At 33.0% G+C, this 19,266-nt stretch overlaps 1 protein-coding gene across 1 annotated transcript; it reads left to right on the top strand.

Moving 5' to 3' along the window:
• Positions 1–647: 647 nt before the first annotated feature.
• RAD17 (RAD17 checkpoint clamp loader component) lies at positions 648–16,974 on the top strand. Its single transcript, XM_026671822.2, is given in 17 exon segments — positions 648–707; positions 709–744; positions 1,225–1,473; positions 3,849–3,932; positions 4,614–4,773; positions 6,512–6,648; positions 7,706–7,758; positions 8,032–8,157; positions 8,244–8,313; positions 8,774–8,885; positions 9,872–10,063; positions 11,336–11,421; positions 11,547–11,693; positions 12,204–12,350; positions 13,331–13,451; positions 15,029–15,086; positions 16,151–16,974. Coding segments are annotated over 17 exon segments (2,076 nt in total). The 5' UTR covers positions 648–680; the 3' UTR covers positions 16,422–16,974.
• The last annotated feature ends 2,292 nt before the right edge of the window (positions 16,975–19,266 follow it).

A 19,266-nucleotide genomic window follows, 5' to 3' on the forward strand; every position in this document is an offset into this window, starting at 1 on the left:
GCAACAGTTGCAGTTACAGTGGTAATAAAAAGTAGCTTTGTAACTACTACTTCACAGGTCTGTAAAGCAAAAGAAAAACTGAAGTAAGATTGTAAACTCAATTGTGGTTTCACTTAGTGACTGCTTCACTTAACAACTGAGTTGCTGATCCAATTGTCACTAAATGAGAATATTCTGAACTGAAATAGTTCAAGTATATTTAGAATTAGAGTGGAGATTATACAATTTCCATTTGCTTATGTCACGGTAATTTCATATGTGTAAATTATTGTACACATAGAGATTCGTTGTGAAAAATTAAATATGCAGGTTATCTTATGATGCATGTGTAATAGTATTATAATGTTATGTACATTATTCTGTTTATGGACTAAACAGATATTGCTCTCATTGAAAATTTTAGAACTACAGTATCTTTGTCAAGCAGAAGTGTGTTCTTTTCAACAGGGGCTTCAGGGACTTTTGACTTTGGCATTCCTTTTCTGTAGCCATTAAGAATAGCTTTTTTTTAAAAAAGTAACAGCATATAGAAAAGAAAAAAGAAGCTATACAAATGAGAAACAAAACAAATGTAAGTTCTCTTTCAGTAATTATCTTCAGGGCTGCAGACTTTGTTAATATAAAAGTTTCTTTATTTTTTAGGTACTTTATTTTTAAAGGAATTTAATCATACATTTTGGATGGAAACTGCAAAGGCTGATGATGTCAAAAAAATCTTCAAAAAGAAAGACAGCGCAAAATAAAGTATGTTGTTCTCTAAAATTATTATTTATTGCATCATGTGTTTAATTCAGGCTGATGCAGGCATATCAAAATTCTTATAGCCAAGTGGAGTATTTTGAAATCATTATAACTAAAATTTTAATTAAAAGACTAGATTATGTACTACTGAGAGTGGAGAAAAATAATCTGGCAATTTTTTGTTTGTTTAAATTGAATTCAGCCTGTTTAAAAATTGCACTAATTTTTTAATATTGAACAAAGTTGAAATGTAAGAACTATTAAAGATAAGCAAAATGTTAATAAATGTTTTGAAGTGATTTATGTATGTTTAAATTGTTTTATGTTTAGTAAATGATTGCACACATTTTATGATAGTTTACTTCATATTTTATTAACTACTATATATTGGTTACTATATATAAAGGCAGTAATAAAATACTAACTTGTTTAAGAATTGATAATTTTTGGGCTGCAATAATTTCTATATGCTTATATTATCAGGAAATTGACTGGGTGGAACCATCTTTCATTGATTTCTGTGAGACTGCAAAACTGTCATCTAGTGTTCTCCATAAAAAATCGCTCACTGACAGTTATCATGAGAACAAAGAGCATTTTCCTCTGCTTGAAAATTACAAGTGTGGGAGAAAAATAAGAAAACCGATTTCTGTAGATGAGAAATATAAACAATTCAAACAAAATCACAGCCAAACTGAACCGTGGGTAGATAAATACAAACCAAAAACTCAGGTACAATTCTATACGATTTAACATATAGTATATATTCGTATTAGTAGTATTTGTATTAATATATACATATTACTGTATATTAATATTTAATACAATAAGCTATTTTGCTTGTTAAAATGATATTTCTAGAGAAATATACAAAGTACTAATATACAAAGTACTAAATTAAATTAAAGATTATTATAAAAATGTTAGGTCCTGATCATAAGTGTTCAGTAAAACTGTAATTTAATGGACCATTTGTAGGAAGGAGGATGTTTTATTCACAATTGTCCATTAAATTAGAAGATGCATGATTTTTAAGTGATTGATTGATTATATACTGTCAAGTTACTTTTGACTCCAAGCAACCACACAGATTTTTTAATGACAATCTAACCCAAGGGGTTGCCAACCTTTTGGATCTCAGGGACCACCAAACTCATAATTTTAAATCCCGCAGACCAGAGACCCTGGGAAAATCCCCCAAAAAGTTTGCAGGAAAATTCCCCACCCTGTTTTCCTACTGATTGATCATTCTTTATTTGGGATCACAGGATTCCGTCTCCAGCTCCTTTCTTGGGGAGAGAGAGAGAGAGAGAGAGCGACTTTTGGCTTCGTGCGAGGAAAGCAGCAGAAGCAGCAGAAGTCTTTCTTTCTCTCCCCCCAAACTCTTCCAGAAATGAGTCTTTGCCAGCACAGCGTCTTGCAGTGGGATGCCTTGCAGGGTCCCAAAGACTCATTTCTGGCAGAATTTGGGGGAGAGAAAGAAAGATTTTTGCTGCTTTCCTTGCGTGTAACCAAAAGCAGAAGAAGGAAGAAGCGGAAAGAAGCAGCCTGATGGCCAGGCCAGGAGCGTGAGGCGAGAAGGGCAAGTTCCCCCATTCCCCTCACTACCTCGTGCTGTTTGCAATGCAAGCGACGCAAGCCTTGTGTTCCTGCAGGCCATGTGGGCAGTGCAGCTTTGTGTTCCTGTGCATCCTGGATTAATAGCTTTGGGGGGTGCTTTGGGGCTTACATTTCTCTCTGGACCACCAAAATTTTCTCACGGACCACCAGTGGTCCCCGGCCCACTGGTTGGTGACCACTGATCTAACCCATTCTTTCAGATCTCCCAGCATGCCCTCATCAACACTGAAATTGAGCCCCATCAACCATGCTGATGGCCTTTCCTTTTCCTTTTCCTTTCCTTTCTTCATGATATTCCCCCTTCCCCCATTTCTCTTTCCCCGTTTCCTTCTTTCCCAGCATTAGAACCTTGATTTGTTCAGTGAGCCATTGGTTTCTTTTCTTGGCTGTCCACAATATTCTCAGACGTTTTCTCCAACATCAGAGTTCAAAGATATCAATATTCTTCCTATCCTGCTTCTTCAAAGTCCAGCTTTCACTTATATAGAATGTCATAAGGAATGTCATGGACTTACATGATTCTAATTTTTATAAAGGTATAGACATAGCATTTGAATATCTTCTTCATATAATAGAATAAAATTATTTATAGAGTAGAGTAGAGTAGAGTAGAGTAGAGTAGAATTCTTTATTGGCCAAGCATGATTGGACACACAAGGAATTTATCTTGCTGCAAAGCTGATCTACCAAGTATTAGTCTGCGGCATACATCTTGACTACTTGTTGCTTTATTGTTGATGGTTGATCTTAAAAGGCAGAAGCTATCCACCACTTTGATATCTTCATTGCCAATTCTATGGCTAATTATTCTACCTGTGTTTTTTAAATATACATATACTGTAGATATAGATATAATTTTATTAAAAGATTTATAAAAAAGATAAAAAACTAGTACAAACTAATACGAGTAAGGAAATGAAAAGAAAAAAAAATCAAAGCTAAAAATGCAAGGAAGAAAGAAAAAAGAAAAATAGAAAAGAAAAAATACAAAAAAGTGGCTTTCTATCTTGTTTACAGCAGTTATAAATACAATTATAAATTTACCTCTTTCTCTAAAGTGACACACTAGTTATTCTACCTGTTGTCATTTGGCCTTTCTTATATTTAATTTTAGTCTAATTTTTTTCACTGTGTTCTTCGGTGTTAGTACTAAGTTAGTACTCATTATCATAGTGTAAGTTGTTTCTCTTCCAACTTTAAAACCATTCTCATCTTCCACTTCAACTTCCTGTATATATTCAACATGCAGGTAAGATAAGATATGCTATACATATGCCATTGTTTTGCAAATGAAAAAAATTATATCATTTTATATCATTTTGTAAGTGGAAGTAATTGTCATGGAGATTGGATCTTTCCCTAATATTTTAATTTGTTTACATCTGGTATAGATATATATATATGCTAAGAGAATTCCAGTATACATAATACCTAATTTAATATTTTGCTACATAAATATGTTTTATATGCATGTTTTTGTCTGTTAGAGTGACCTTGTCATTCACAAGAAAAAAATTGAAGAAGTTGAAAGATGGTTAAAAGATCACATATTTCAAAATCAGCCAAGACAGGTAATAAATATTATGAACCTAATACTTTTAAAATTGCTCATTTTGAAGCTTTTATTTAATTTCAATCAAGTTTTATTTTTATTTTATCAATTTTATTTTACTGAATAATGAAGTGAGATTAGAATATTATCAAAATCTTATATAATATAATTTTAGAGCAACATTTATCTGCTGGAATAAAATAATAAACTTATTTGTTTGGCTAGATAAAGATAAAGCAAGTTGCAATTGATTTATACAAAGATTGCCTTGAGAGAAATTATCCAGTTTGTGTTTCTTTTTTTCTGAATATCTTGAGGTTTTATGTCACTAAATGAGTACACAGGTTGGGATTAATCTGTGCTCAAGTTTCCATTAAGGAATACCTGCTTCCATTTAGAGAACACACACTAGGCTATTTGAACTGCAGTCCAAACAATTTATTTGAATTATCTCCAGGTCTGCAACAGATATTAAATTGTAATAGGAATTAAGTTGTGCAGCATAAAGGAAGTGGGCTACTGTAATATTGAATTACTGAGAATATAATTATGGCTACTGTATTTACTGGAAATATTGATATCATTGACACCAAAGTTCTATTTTGTTTTAAGAATATTAAAATATAGAATATTAAATAATATCATATTGTTTTTTTTCTTTAAATATCATACTCTGCTTATAATAAGTATCTTGTTGTAGGGAGGCTCCATCCTAGTGTTAACTGGCCCTCCAGGATGTGGAAAATCTGCAACTGTGGAAATATTAGCCAAGGACCTTGGTATTCAGATACAAGAATGGATAAATCCTGTATCGCTAGACTTCAAAAAATACGAAGACCTTCAAGTTGCTTTCAATCATGGTAAAATTTTAAAATGTTCACTTCTTCATTGTTGAGACATTAGAATATATTTAGTGGCATATCTATTTCTGGTAGGATGACCATTAGATGGTAGCAAATTTCATTAAAATAAATGAAGCTAACTTCTAATTAATTTGAAAGTAAGTTGCTGAGGAAATTCCAAAGGATTTACACACAATGCCTGAGAATAAAGGCATTCTTTATTTTCAACTTCCTCTATATTATGATTTCCTGTGTTTTAAAACTGCTGCACTTTAGAGTGATAAGAGATTTCAAGTTGAAAATAAAAGTTGAACTCAAAATTGTAACTGCAGGTATGGTCCAGTACTACTTGCTCCTTGTCCAGTACCACTTGCTCCTTGATACACGTGCTCTTTGGTCTGTTTTCCTTTCTGCTAGTGTGACTGCAAGGAAGTTTCTAGCTATATGTCTGCATTATGTCTGAATTGTAATTTATTCTTAGCTATATTTAGCAAGAAAAGCCAGCTCTGAAGATAGGGGATTAAACTTGGCTTGCTTTCATTAAAAAATATTTAAAATTAATTGCAGTTTATTTGATTTCAGTTGGGTGATAAACTGCATTTTATCTAAAACCCAAATGAAAACTTGGTTCTACTCTTGGGATTAAATTCTTGGTGTTCAGTTCCCCTAAAACTCCATTGTGAGCTTCTTCTCAGCCTACATGCAAACTGTCTCTTCACCTCCTACTCCCACTTATAGAGAACACTTCTTTATAATGTTCCTTCTAATTTCTGCTATTCTGTGTGGAAAAAAAAAAGATTTGTGCAGCTTGTTCCAAACCAAGTACAAGTTTTGCACCTTAATATAAGAACATGAATAAATTGCAAATGCATATAATAGTTATATGTTAAAATATGTTTTGGAAAGTTGTGCTGAAGGCTCTGGGGTTCAGGGAAGGTCAGCTACTAATGCAAAGCTGTCTGCCCAGCGGTCCTGGGAAAAAGGCACAAGCTTGCTGTCTCAGCTTAATTGCAGTATCTAGGTCCTGCTACAGCACAGTTTCAGAAGGAACTTCTATCACATGATGCTCCTGCTCCATCCATGCTAAACAACCTTTAGTTAATTGTTACTGCAATTAAGGCAGTGGGCTTGACCTCATGAGCCACAAGTTCAGAGTTTTATGGTGATTGGTGAATAAATGTATTATTGTTTAATTTTTAAATGTAATATTATCTATGTTTAATTGAATTTTCTCTTATTCTTATTTTCTTAAATAAATTTCTCCACTGTATTTTAATCAGGTTCAGACTGTACCCAGGAGTGCCATGATACACATATATAGCCTATGTGCTGCATTTTTGAAATCTCCGATTTAGATAATATGACTGTTTTTAAACTAATGATTAATTTTCAGTACATTTTTTTTAGTAGACTAGTTTTTAAACTTTCAAATAAAATTCAGGCCATTTTTTTTTGCCCAGAAATGTAGCATTATAACAATGGACAGGCCTTCAACGCTAAAGCACATCTGATTCTTTTTGAAAAATTTCAATTTAGTAATTGATTTATCTGGCCCAATGTTTCAAAATATATACCTCTGCCTATACAGCTTGTCTGGTTCCTGTAATTTACATATCAATTGATCTTGGACCAGTAACAATCCATGCAAATAAATATAAGAACAAAATTCAAGACAGTAAGCATATTGTCACATATATGTACTACTTTTCTTAGTACTTTATACTAAGCATATTACAAAATAAATATTTCTATTTAGAATCAGATTTTCAGATACTTCCTTATCAGAGCCAGGCAACTGTCTTTCAAGAATTTCTTCTAAGAGCAAACAAGTATATGAAGCTTCAGATGGTTGGAGAGTCCATGGAAACTGACAAAAGACTTATTCTTGTGGAAGTAAGTTGCAGTGGTTGAATAACTCCATTAAAGTGTTTTAATAATTAAAATTAAATGTTCTATTATTTTCTCCCAATTTTTAAATATACTAGTTTAAGTTAATTAGGTTTTCCAAAATTAATTGCTCAGTAGTAAAATTTCAGTTTTCTACAATAATAATAACTAATAGCCTATTTCAAACAGTCCTACTAATAATCATTGATAAAAATTGCTCACAAATATAACAAGTGCTTGATTTTTTTTCAATTAAAATTTTAAAAACTGCAGTTTTCAGAAAGTGAAAAATAATTGCCTGATATCTTTTTTCATTAGTTTGAGCTTTATTTTCTTGTCAAGCATTTTGGAAAATGTTGTACTCTAATGGTAGAGCATTAGCTGTGAATGCAGGGTTCTAAATTCAATAACTAACGTTTCTTTGAGCCCAAAGTACCAAATAATTTTTGAATAATTAAGGGTATTCATAACAATGACATTTAGATTCTTTGTTCTAAAGCTAGTTACTGGGCAAAATCAATTTCATGTGTTTCTGTGGTTTCCAAATGCACTTTGGACTTAACATGAATAATCTTACTCCTTTATATGTTGGACTTCTTTTTAGGCATGAAATAAATCCAGAAACTATCATAGATAGATAAGCTCAAAGCATAGACTCTTATTGATAGATAAGTAGTTTAATACAGGTAATGTATTTTAAGGCCTACACAGATGTGTGTGCTTGTCTGTCTAACTAGACTCATGATGTTAAATCTGAGCTTTTTATTTTCATTTCTCAAATTAAATAATATTTCATTGCTCTCTACAAGGCAATGGAAAACAGCTGCAGCACATTGTTTACATGTTAACTTTTTCTGGCTTGAAAGTTGTAGCTTTCTGCCTCTCCATCTTCAACCTTGACACCATATTGCATTGGGTTCATCTCAAATAAATATACCATGTTTGTAACATTTATAGCTGTAAAGTAAAATATCCTTAATGAATAATTTTAGTGGCTCCAACAGATTTTAGTTCAATTTAACATATATTTTAGAATAACAACATTGTATTTCCTTTTCAACAGGATATGCCAAACCATTTTTATCATGACCCTAGCAGTTTACATGACATTCTGAGGTATGTTCAGTATCTCATTTTGCCAAAGGATCAGTCAGGGAAATTAATAGGTATGGCTGGACCAAGCCTAAGGTTCTCTAGTGCAGAATAGTCCACTACAACATACAAAGTTCCATCTGTTTCTTTTGCTGCATAGTTGGGGGTGGTGAATGAATAAAGATGGCAGGTTGCAAGTTACATACCATTTGTATTTTTGCTGTGCAATTCTATTGATTGCTGGTCAGAATTGATGCTGTTAAGTTTGAACTGCTAATTTTCAGTTTTTCATTGTAGGAGTTTTTTGCGGTCAAGCAGATGTCCTCTTGTATTTATAATATCAGATGTTTTCAGCACAGGGAGCAACCAAAGGTCTCTATTCCCAAAGGCAATTCAAGAAGAGCTGTGTATAGCAACCATTAGGTAAATGAATTGACAGCTACATTGGCCATGATGAAATGCTCATACTGAAATTTATCTTGACCATTTTCTTTTTTCAATATTCTCAGTTTTAACCCAGTGGCACCAACACTGATGATGAAAGCCCTAAATCGAATAATCACAGGGGAGATCAGTACGGTAAGATAAATGAAATTACAATATTGTCATACTGTAAGGGATACAAAAAGCAAACGTTGGTGATGGAAACATTATTATTACATTTCATCTGAAAGATACCTTTGAAGTTTTAAAAAATGTGTTGTATAATAACGGTTGACAGTATTGATCTCAAAAATCTTTGCTCATTAGTGAGCAATTCATTCATAATTAGCATTGCTCGTCCAACTTTACTATAAAATTGTTATGAAAGTAAAATAGAGATAATCATGGACAGAGTTTTGAATGATTCTGTAGAAGTAGTGAAAATATTGAGTGATAAATGTTCCTTCCAAAGTGTAAGTACAGCTCAATCTTTGGAATGTTTGGATCAAGGGAGAGATAGAAATAGAAGCAGGAAGCATCTGGGAAGTTTTTTTTTAATACTTTCCGTAGATTTTCTCAAATTAGCTTTGATTTTATTGTCAATTTTTCTTTGTAGAGAAGAGATAAAATTGATGTCCCTGACAAAACCTTATTAGAACTGATTTGCAGTGGATGTACAGGTGACATTAGAAGTGCAATAAACACCCTTCAATTTTCTTCTCTAAAAGGTAAGAAAATATTCTTATTAATTTAAATTATGCTGAGCACTAACATTTAAAAAAGTCTTTACTTGTTCTTATAATGTTTTTGCTTTTAATCTGTCAGGAAAACATTTTATTTTACAATACAGAAAAAGTTGTTTCTTTTTAGCATTACTAACACTTAAAAATAGTAGTGGATGAAAAAAATAAGAATTTTGAAGAGTAGACTAGTTAAGGAATGCTTAATTTATATCTAGTTAGTTTTTAATTATGTTATTGACAAACTATCCTAATTGTTTTTCAGGATGAACTGAATATAGCTAATTAATTGAATTCTTAAAATTGCAGTGTTATTTTTATATTAACTGGGATTATTTTTTTAATATTTTCCTTTTTGCTATAATTTTTCTTTTATTATTATTCTTGTTTATTATTGAAGTTTTCATTCTGTTCTTAGCTAAATTCCCACATGTATATTAGTGTGGGATTCTAGTATTTTACTCCTATTGCAGACTAACGTCTTTCGGATATTACAAAATGTTTCTATTTGTTGTAACATTGTTACAGCCAGTATCATGACAATATATTAGTACTGTATTAGCAGTATATTATTAATTACAATAACATAAATAATTCAAACAACGTTAGAAAGCATAAAATAAAAGTTTTTAATTCCTAAAATTTTTTAAAAGTCCTCTTCACATATTCAGTACATAATAAAAGTAATTAAAATAATCAAAAACACAGATACATGGAATAAAAATAGTTATTCCCTTTGGAAGAATTTCAAACTTTTGAAAAATTAAAAGCATTTTAAAAACTATATACACAATAATTTTTTTAGTAATTTCAAAATGTGCATGCATTTTTATCCAAAATAGAATGAAATAAAAAGTAAAGCAACATGTTCTTTCTAGACAGAATTTTGCTGTAAAAGCTATGTTTTTTTCTTTCTACTAAAGACAAAGTTTTCCATTTTTCCTATTTATAAATTCCCTTGCGTTTTTTTCCAGAGAGGCCATCAGACAAGAGTTTATGGTCACAAAGAAAGAAAAATAATGTTTTAAAGTGTGATACATCCTCTAAAATAAAGAAGAAAAAACTATTCAATAATTTTTTAGAGGACCAAGAAATACCAGCTATTGGTAGCAAGGATGCTTCCATCTTCCTTTTCCATGCTTTGGGGAAAATACTTTACTGCAAAAGTAAGAGAATCTACTTGTCCTTATTATATTATATATGTAAAAATTCTAAGATTTTTTTTTATTATGCATATTTTATAACTTAAAAAACATTTCAGAAATATTTTTGTTGTTAACTCATTTTAAGGAAACTCATGTAATTTATATGTGTGGATCAAAATTTCTGACCCCACCTATTAATACCAGGTACAGCAATTAAACTCTTCCCCACTTTACATTCTTGAGCAGATACATGAAGATGAACTAAATAGATTCATTATATAGAAAAACAAAGGAGCCATACATTTGAAGAAACTCTCCATCTAAATCTTGCCATCTATATATGTTAGTCTCCAGTTTTAAGTTCAGGACTTAAAACAGGACTCTTCCTATGTTTTTGAGTCCACAGCCTAAAGCTACTTTGTAGCTTTGAAGATTTCTGACTTCTTTTGACATTATAGATGTTTTCCTCACCAGCTTCAACTGTTATAGTATCTGCAGATATCCATAAGTTAGCCCATGTACTCTGTACTAACAAGGCCTTCCATGCAATAATCATACATATTAGACTTCCACAGGTGTCAGACCTATAGCTCACCCCAACAGATGGACACCTTGGAATAGGATGCTGTCTGCTTTGTGCTGTCTACCACAATTACTTTGTGTAGCTACTAAAAAACCAAAACCTGTGAAATATAATAGTAAAAATCTTCAATAAAATAGAGGTGCTGCCTTTTTGATACAGGTTAACTCACCAATATATTACTTAGAATTTAGATAACAAAATTCATATTAAGCAGTGCAAACCATGTGATCCAGGATTGTTCTATAAACTATCTGTTTCTGAAGAAATACCATGTTTCTCATATAATAAGGCCGGGTCTTTTTTTTTTGAGCCCTGAAAAAATGGCTAGGCTGTCTTTTCGGGGGTGATTTAATTCCCCCCACTTGCATCTTCAGGCGGGCGGGCGGTGATGGCTTGGATGTTGACCTCGGCGTTGGTGGGGCACTTCGTATCGGGGTCAACGCAGGCAGCACCATATCCGGGTGTGCAACAAAAGTACTTCCTAACGGCAAGCCCCTCCACCATTCCCCCCCATTTCGCATGTTTTAATATAGGCCTTAATTTGGGGGGAGGGGCTTAATTTCATTTCATGCCTATAAAACATGCTGGGACTTCCTATTGGGGGAGGCCGTACTGTTGGAGAAACAGGGTACCTGTCTCCATTTGTCAAGATTCTGTCTTTCAGACATCTGGTGTTTGATGAAATTACAGTTATTCAAATAATTTTATAGGAGAACCAGCTATAGAGGTAGACTTTCCTCAGTTACCTCATCATTTATCAGAATATGAACGACAACCCTTGCTTGTGCAACCTGAGGTAAAAATGTTTGCTATTTCTATAATAATATGTTTCCATGTATACTTGGCAAAATTCTTAATTTAAAAGAATACAGATAATTTTTCTATGTGGTATGATATTCTGTGTATATTTTCTTTTATTAGGATGTCATAGAAAAATCACACATGTCTGGGGACTTATTTAATGTATACCTTCACCAAAATTATTTGGAGTTCTTCTCTGATATCGATGATATTGTAAGAGCCAGTGAATATTTAAGTACTGCAGATTTCCTTTGCAGTAACTGGGATGTAAGTTTTTAAATACACACGCACACGCACACACAAATATAACAAAACATGTGACATGCATACTAATTTTTACAATTTGGAATCTTATGAAGAAATAAGGCAACATTAATTATATTTACTGTTTATAGTCTTATTGTCAGATAGTGTTCTGCTCGCCATCTATGCAGTTTATCAGTTTTTGTCTGTTTTAAAAATAATTGTGTTAGACTTTACATTGTTTTTAATTACAAAGTAAAAGTTTGCTTTTTAGATTTAACAGAACATTTTTTTTCTTAATAATGGATTTACTTGGATTGTGTTCAAATGGGAAGAAAACTTGATGTTTGTACAATCAAGCATATTTATTGAACCAAGATTTTGACTGCTTTCTGGGATGTACAATTTGTAATTTCAACAAGATTTAATATATACCTGTAATATACTACTAATTTCCACCTGGTACTTTGTACCTTGCTTTAAAATCTATTATGGAGCTCTTATACCATATTTTAATTCTGCCAATTCCTATAGGCACGAGCTACACTTCAAAAATATAGTGCTTCTGTAGCCACAAGAGGTGTGATGCACTCAAACAGAGGCAGAGCTTTTGCACAATGCAAAAAAGGAATGGGCTTTAGACCTCTTCATAAACCACAATGGTTCCTAATTAATAGAAAGGTAATTGATAACAATTTACTTTTTCTCAATTACTAATGTTATTTGCACCAGTCTAAAACAGAATCAAGTAATCTATTTTTTATTATTGCTCTCATTGCAGAATCAATAGTGAAGTAACATTGACTTAACTTTTGTATTTGTAATTAACATTATTACAGGATTAGGATTCATATAAAGATTTAGGTCTCAATTAGAAACAGCCCTGCTCATACTAGCAAAGTAAGATATTTTAAAACAGGGGTCTCCAGACTTGGCAACTTTAAGACTTGTGGATTTCAACTCCCAGAATTCTCCAGCCAGCATAGGTGGCTGGAGAATTCTTGGTGTTGAAGTCCACAAGTGTTAAAGTTGCTAAGTTTGGGGACCCTCGTTTTAAATGAATCAGTAAAATATAGCACTAACTTGACTACAAAAACCATTTTAGAGAAAATATATTTATGGATTACTGTGAAGCATTTTTTGATCTGAGAAATATATCCATTACAGCAGGGGTGTCAAACTCGCAGCCTGCTGGCTGGATGCATCATGCACTGGTCACGCCCACCCCCATTTTAGCGAAGGGGGGGAAAGTCACATGATGAGGTGTCATTGCGAGTTTGACACCCTTCCATAACAGTATCCTCTGAAACATTAAAATGATCTTAAACATCATTTAGATTGTATTACCTTTAAGTAAAAATGAGTTTTATCAAAATTGGAATGCCCCATTTAATCCCCCATATAGAAAACTAATCAATAGTCAGAAAATAATTTGAAGATTTAAGATCTTGCAATTAATTATGTATTTATTACATCAGGCAGCAGCAATTTTACAGAACAGTTTAATAGAATAACATTGAAATTAGATTGTTAAACACAGATGATTAGGGTGTGTGTGTGTGTGTGTGTGTGTGTGTGTGAAATCAAAACTCTATAGTTTAATGGATAAAACTGAAAAAGTGCTTTTGCATATTGGATTTATATTTTCTGATTCCTTATAGTATCAAGAAAACTGCTTTGCTGCAAAATCCCTCTTTTCAAGTTTCTGTTTATCACCATTGTGTCTTCAGACTGAGCTAATACCTTATCTTATCATGCTGACTAATCCAATGAGAAACCAAGGTATATTTAAACATATGCAAAATGTTTCATATTTCTGTTTCTGCTTTAGAAGAGCAATTAGTCATAGAACAGAATATTATTCAGTGTAATTTCATACTATTTACTTAGAAGTCCCAGTGACATAAATGGGATGTATCAAATATTTTATACATATATTATTTGTATGCTGTGCATTCCCTGCACCCTGTAGGTTGCTAACAATATAAACACATTAAACTCCAAGAAATCCCATGCACATGTAAGAGATTTTAAAAAATAAAAAACTACTAACCAATACAAATGTCTGAAAGATTTGTTGTTTCACATTCCTGACATATTTGGGGTCAGCAATCCAAGGGTTTGACTTTGCATGTAATGGCAAAACCATAGATGTGTCTTTCTGCATTGTTCAAATGTTTCTGTTGGTGGGAAAAACAACTGAGCATCATAGACTACTCTGTTTGATCACAATAGCCAAAATTTTAAGAAATATATATTACCTGTAAACTGGTTACTTCTATTATTGCTTGTGTAACTCACCATAGTACTTTAAAAGTAAACAGAATTTTCAATACTTATGTCAGAAAGTATGAAATGTTTTGGATTGTATAGTCTAGCAGTAGAATTTGGTTAGAATTTGGGTCTCACACCCAGCTCAACCTTGAAGCCTGGGTAGATCAATTTTACCTAACAAACTGAACTCGCCTCTCACATTTGCTTGGAGGGGAAAAGTGGTCTCTTTTATGCAGAACGTTTACCCTAGAAGAAGAAAAAATTATATACTCATTTATATTTCCATATTGCTTTTCTTTCTGGAGGAAGAAAGAGGAGATGGCACTAAATGGATTAAATGTCTCTGCTTTAGAGAGAACTGAAGTACCATGTTATATTTTCCTTTATTAATGTTGTGAATTGAATGTATCGGCTAGGATCTTATCTGAATTTAAAAAAACAACAACAAATGCTGCCCAGTTTCCTTTCCCAGCAATATCCCCCCACCCCACCTCTTCAGACTGTCTGAGAATTTGCTGCTAGAAGAAAACAACTTCTCTGCTTCCTGCAGCTGCCTAAGCATTTTCCACCTCCTTGTGTGTTGGGGTGGAACTGGCTTAAATCCCAGCAGGAATAACTAAGTACATTTGGGGTAAAAAAAAAAAGCTTTGGATTTCAATGCTATATCAATTTACTTGAGTGAGTACAACAAATTGATCTCAGTGGTACTGTGCTCCGATATTGATATGTATATAATTACTTTGTAAATGTTACTTCACAACTTTCTTTGAAGTAATACATGTATTAGGTTGTTTTCTGAACATATACTACTAGTCTGAACAACAACCTGATGGTATGTTTTATATAGAAATAATTATTTTTCTAAAAATGTGACTTAATGCTCTTATGAAGCCCTTTATGGATTTCAAAAGGATTTATATTTTAAAGTCTAAATCAGTTTTTCTGATATATTACAATATATTGACTTTATAGAACTAATTGTCGAATCAAACTAGAACAGAAATATATTTAAAAATAGCTACAAAGTATATTCTATATATAGATTGAAGTTACTTTTAGGAATAATTTTTGTTTGGCTTTTTCAGCTCAGATTACCTTTATTCAGGATGTTGGGAAACTTCCTTTAAGAAATCACTTTGGAAGGTAACCTTGATATTATTCATAAAGCTTTATTGAATCCAGCCCCCCTGCTGTCATTCTCAACTCTCAAGTAAATAAAGATCAAAATGGCCGCTAACATTGATTCTTAAAGTGAAAACCTATCCATCTGTTTAAACCAGGGATATCAAACTGGTAGCCCACGGGCCAGATGCGTCATGTGCAGGCCATGTCCACCCTAGCTCCACAAAGGGGAAAAAAATCATAAAATGTCACGTGAGGGCAACGTGATACTGCCACTTTGATACCAGTGGTTTAAACTGCATGGTGTTATAACTTAAATGTATAAAGCATTTGTTTTCTCTGTCTCCTACTGGAATCTGTCTTTATACAGAAAAGATTCCGCTGATCTTACTTTAAGAAACACCAGTTTTGAATTTAATTCCTGTATTCAGTGGTCTGATTTGCACAACACACTCCAGTTAAGTGGAGGCTTTCTTGAGAGACATTGTTTCCCCTGTCATTTCAGTTCCCAGATGAATCTGTGGAGTGAAAAATAAGCAAGGCAATGGATGACTCTCTTGCAAACTATACACTGATTCTGACATAGATGGGCCCAATGGGAGAGCTTTTTTTTCTTTAGGTTTTTTTTAAAGGAAGTGGAATAGGAAATACCAACTTCCCTTACACTGGCTTGGAATGTAAACATGGTTGAAGCTCAAAAGACTCTGCCATTTCATATCATAAGTTGCTGGCACACACAAGTGATTGAACTAATTGGCAGACAGAATTGCCTGGTAGAAGGAGGAAAATATACTAGTAACTCTTGACTTTCATTTATTTACACAGAGAAGTATAGACAGCAGAACAGATACCAAGGTTGTAATTTTCTTAGCACTCTGCCCTACTCTACTATTCCCTGAGAAAATACAGCTTGTAACAATTAGTTGCTAAAACCCTAATAAAATGAATTGTCTGAGTACTAAGTAGTGACTAGAGTGCCTTTTTTGTCCAAACATCCAGCGTGATAGAGAAAATTATTATGAGAGAATTGGGTGTCTTAGTTCACTCCAAAGAAGAATAAATTGCTGTTGCATTGCTGTTTGCAGGTTGAAACTTGAAACTCTTACTGATAAGGATTCTGAAATACAAATCCTGGACAATGATGACGAAGAGGAGTTTTCTGAGAAGCAGCCTACAATTCTGCATGTCCAGGGGGAGAAAATAAAAAACAGTGAGGAAAATGAACTGGATGAATTCCTTCCTACTTCTAGTCAGTGTAATGAAAATGAACTACCAGCCAGTCAACCTCAGCCAGTTGCAGCACAAGCAATAATGGAAGCAGATGACTTAAATATAGAAGAATATGACAGTGAATAACAAATAGCAATTCCAAAGCTGTGATAATATTTAAATTATAATTTTACTTTTGTTTCATATTTTATATCCAGATGTACAGGAAAGATAAAAAGCTTTGTTATTTCAGCAAGCTGTTAACATTTGTCATGAATAATAATTAATATGGAGGAAAATGAGTACAGAGTCTTTATATTTTTAAGCCTACCATATACTGAAGAGCTTCAGTTAAAACTCAAGGTTTCGCTTCTCATCCATACAGAATAAGGGAAATAAATGAGAAGAAATATATTTACTTTGATATTTTATACTTGTATTTATCTTGTAGATATTGAAGGCATTGTCAACTATTTTGTTACTGTTTCACAAGTTTAGATCTAAGTTGTGATGATGAAACATTGCACAAAGTGTTTAACCTGGGCTGTATAATATTTAATATGTAAATAAGTCTCTGGGTGCCTTATTAATAAATTGTATCATTATGGTTTCTGAAACAATGTTTACATATATTTTGGACAATTCTAACTTGAAAAGTATTGTTAACACTGATCTAGGACAATAACATGATAATTTTTCGTATTTTGTTAAGTTAATTCTTGAACTTTATTTTCAAATCATTCATTTTTACTGATAAGTTATTTTTCATAATTGTATTAAATATTAGAAGTTCAATAGTAAAAATAATATAATTTATTAGATTATTAATCAAAGAAAGAAGAGGAAGGAAGGATAGTAAAGAAATAAAAAATAAACATACAGCAATAGCCTTTAGACTTACATATCACTTCACAGTGTTTTATAGCCCTCTCTAAGTGGTTTGCAGAGTCAGCATATTGCCTCCAACAATCAGGGTCCTCATTTTTCCAACCTCAGAAGGATGGAAGGCTGAGTTAACCTTGAGCCAGTGAGAATTGAACTGCCGAACTGCTGGCAGCCAGCAATCAGCAGAAGTAGCCTGCAGTACTGCATTCTAACCACTGTACCACCTTGGGTTTTATAAAGACTTGTATAAAGAACTTCCAATCTTCATCACATGTATAAATAACTTCATTTCTTAATTTATAACCAATTATTTCATTATATTTATATTTATATATTTATATAGATAGATAGATAGATAGATAGATAGATAGATAGATAGATAGATAGATAGATAGATAGATAGATAGATAGATCCATATCCATAAAACGTCATTTCAGCCCTGGTGTCAGCAAGATAGCTATTTTCCCTAATTTGATTTTTTTTATAACTTCTGAGATTTCTATCATTGTGGTTGGTCCATTCATAAGTTGATTTTGCATGTTTGTAAGGCATGGCAAGTTCTGCTTTTGTATTTTTTTCCAAAGAGATGTCAGATCTTTTATACAGATGGGAGTAATGTGGATGGGTTTTTTTTTTGTATTGCCGAGTTGTCTGTTACCACTATCATCTTCCTGAAATTTCAAAATCATATCTCTTTTTTTAATTTATAAGCCAACCACCCTCCTAGTTTATTAGTAGGTTTAAAGTTCTTTTTAAGTTGTTTCAATTTTTTAGTTTTTCAACTGTACATAGATAATTGCTGAAGAAGTTTAATTTGATTTAGAACATTTATCTTTGCAGGTGATTTCTTTAATTCTTTTTCTTTACTTTTAATTTCCTATAAGATCTCACAGGTTTTTCCCTGGGCTTTCTTTTTCAATTGATTGAAGAACATTGAAGATGCTGTAATATTGTTTATGTATTTGTTAGGCCTGTGGTAATGCCGATTATATAGATGTGGGAGCAAAGTAGACATCTGAGTTTGTTGCTACCATAGACTAACTGTAGGAGAAAGAATGGCAGAACCTGGAAGTGGAGTCAAAAGAAGAATCAGCCTAAAATCTCTACATAGCCACAACAGATTAAGTCCAACCCCTCTCCCCCCCAATTCCATTAATCCTTATCTTGCACCAACTAACCATTAGTTGAGGAAATTTCTATGCATAGGCATGAACAATAAATCAGTTTAATCAGCTGTGGTCCTGATGTCCAGCTGACATTGACACAACTTCACAATGCATGAAGGAAAGTACCAAGAGCTCAGCTGTAATCTATTACTTTCAGATCCACTGATTGCCTAAATTTTACCAATTTGCTCCAGGCAAAACATGTATTTTATGACTGACTGCTGGGTCTATGCAATGCCTCAATAGGGCGTTTTACTCCAATTTAGCTTTTGGCAAAGCTCTCTGCTGCATAAAGTGAACTGCAAGTGATGCAGCAGAGATGGTACGGCACCAGACAAAAAAAGTAGGCAAATCACAGCGTGTATCTGTGTCCACGCACTGAAGACAGCCAGCTTACTTTAACTTGACACTTTGATTGAAAAAATGCCTTGTTTTTTCTGTGACACTACTGGTTTGCACCAATAATTAGCCTCAAAACAGCTCATTGGTTCAAAAGTTGATAATTTTAGTCTTTTAAATAAGAGATATAACAAGCTATAATTCATAAATAATGATAGATTGGGAAAATTAATATCTTGACATTGTCTTGGTTTACTTATTAGAACTTTTTTTAAAAAAAAATGTTTTATCCTCTTTTTCCCTAAAACGTCTAATTAAAACGTATATTCCACTGCTTTCTTAACTGCTAATTATTTCTGGCCGGTAGTAACCCAAGTCTTTATCCACATTTGTCCAGTAAGCTGTCCTGCCCTAATAGTCGAGGGTTTTTTCCCCGCGCTTTTGAAACTTGGACGACGTCTTTTGAAACAGAAATGGGAGATTCGTTCCCCGCGGTGTAAAATCACAAAACCGATTGCGACTTGGAGGGGACGGGAGGATGACACGGGGCGTGCAGCGCAGAAAGCGGAAGCAAGCGACCTGTCGCCCTACCCAGGCCTAC

This window comes from Notechis scutatus, chromosome 2 (assembly GCF_049901735.1).
Source record: "Notechis scutatus isolate UNSWTSFEM ecotype Mainland chromosome 2, rNotScu1.2, whole genome shotgun sequence".
NCBI lineage: Eukaryota > Metazoa > Chordata > Lepidosauria > Squamata > Elapidae > Notechis > Notechis scutatus.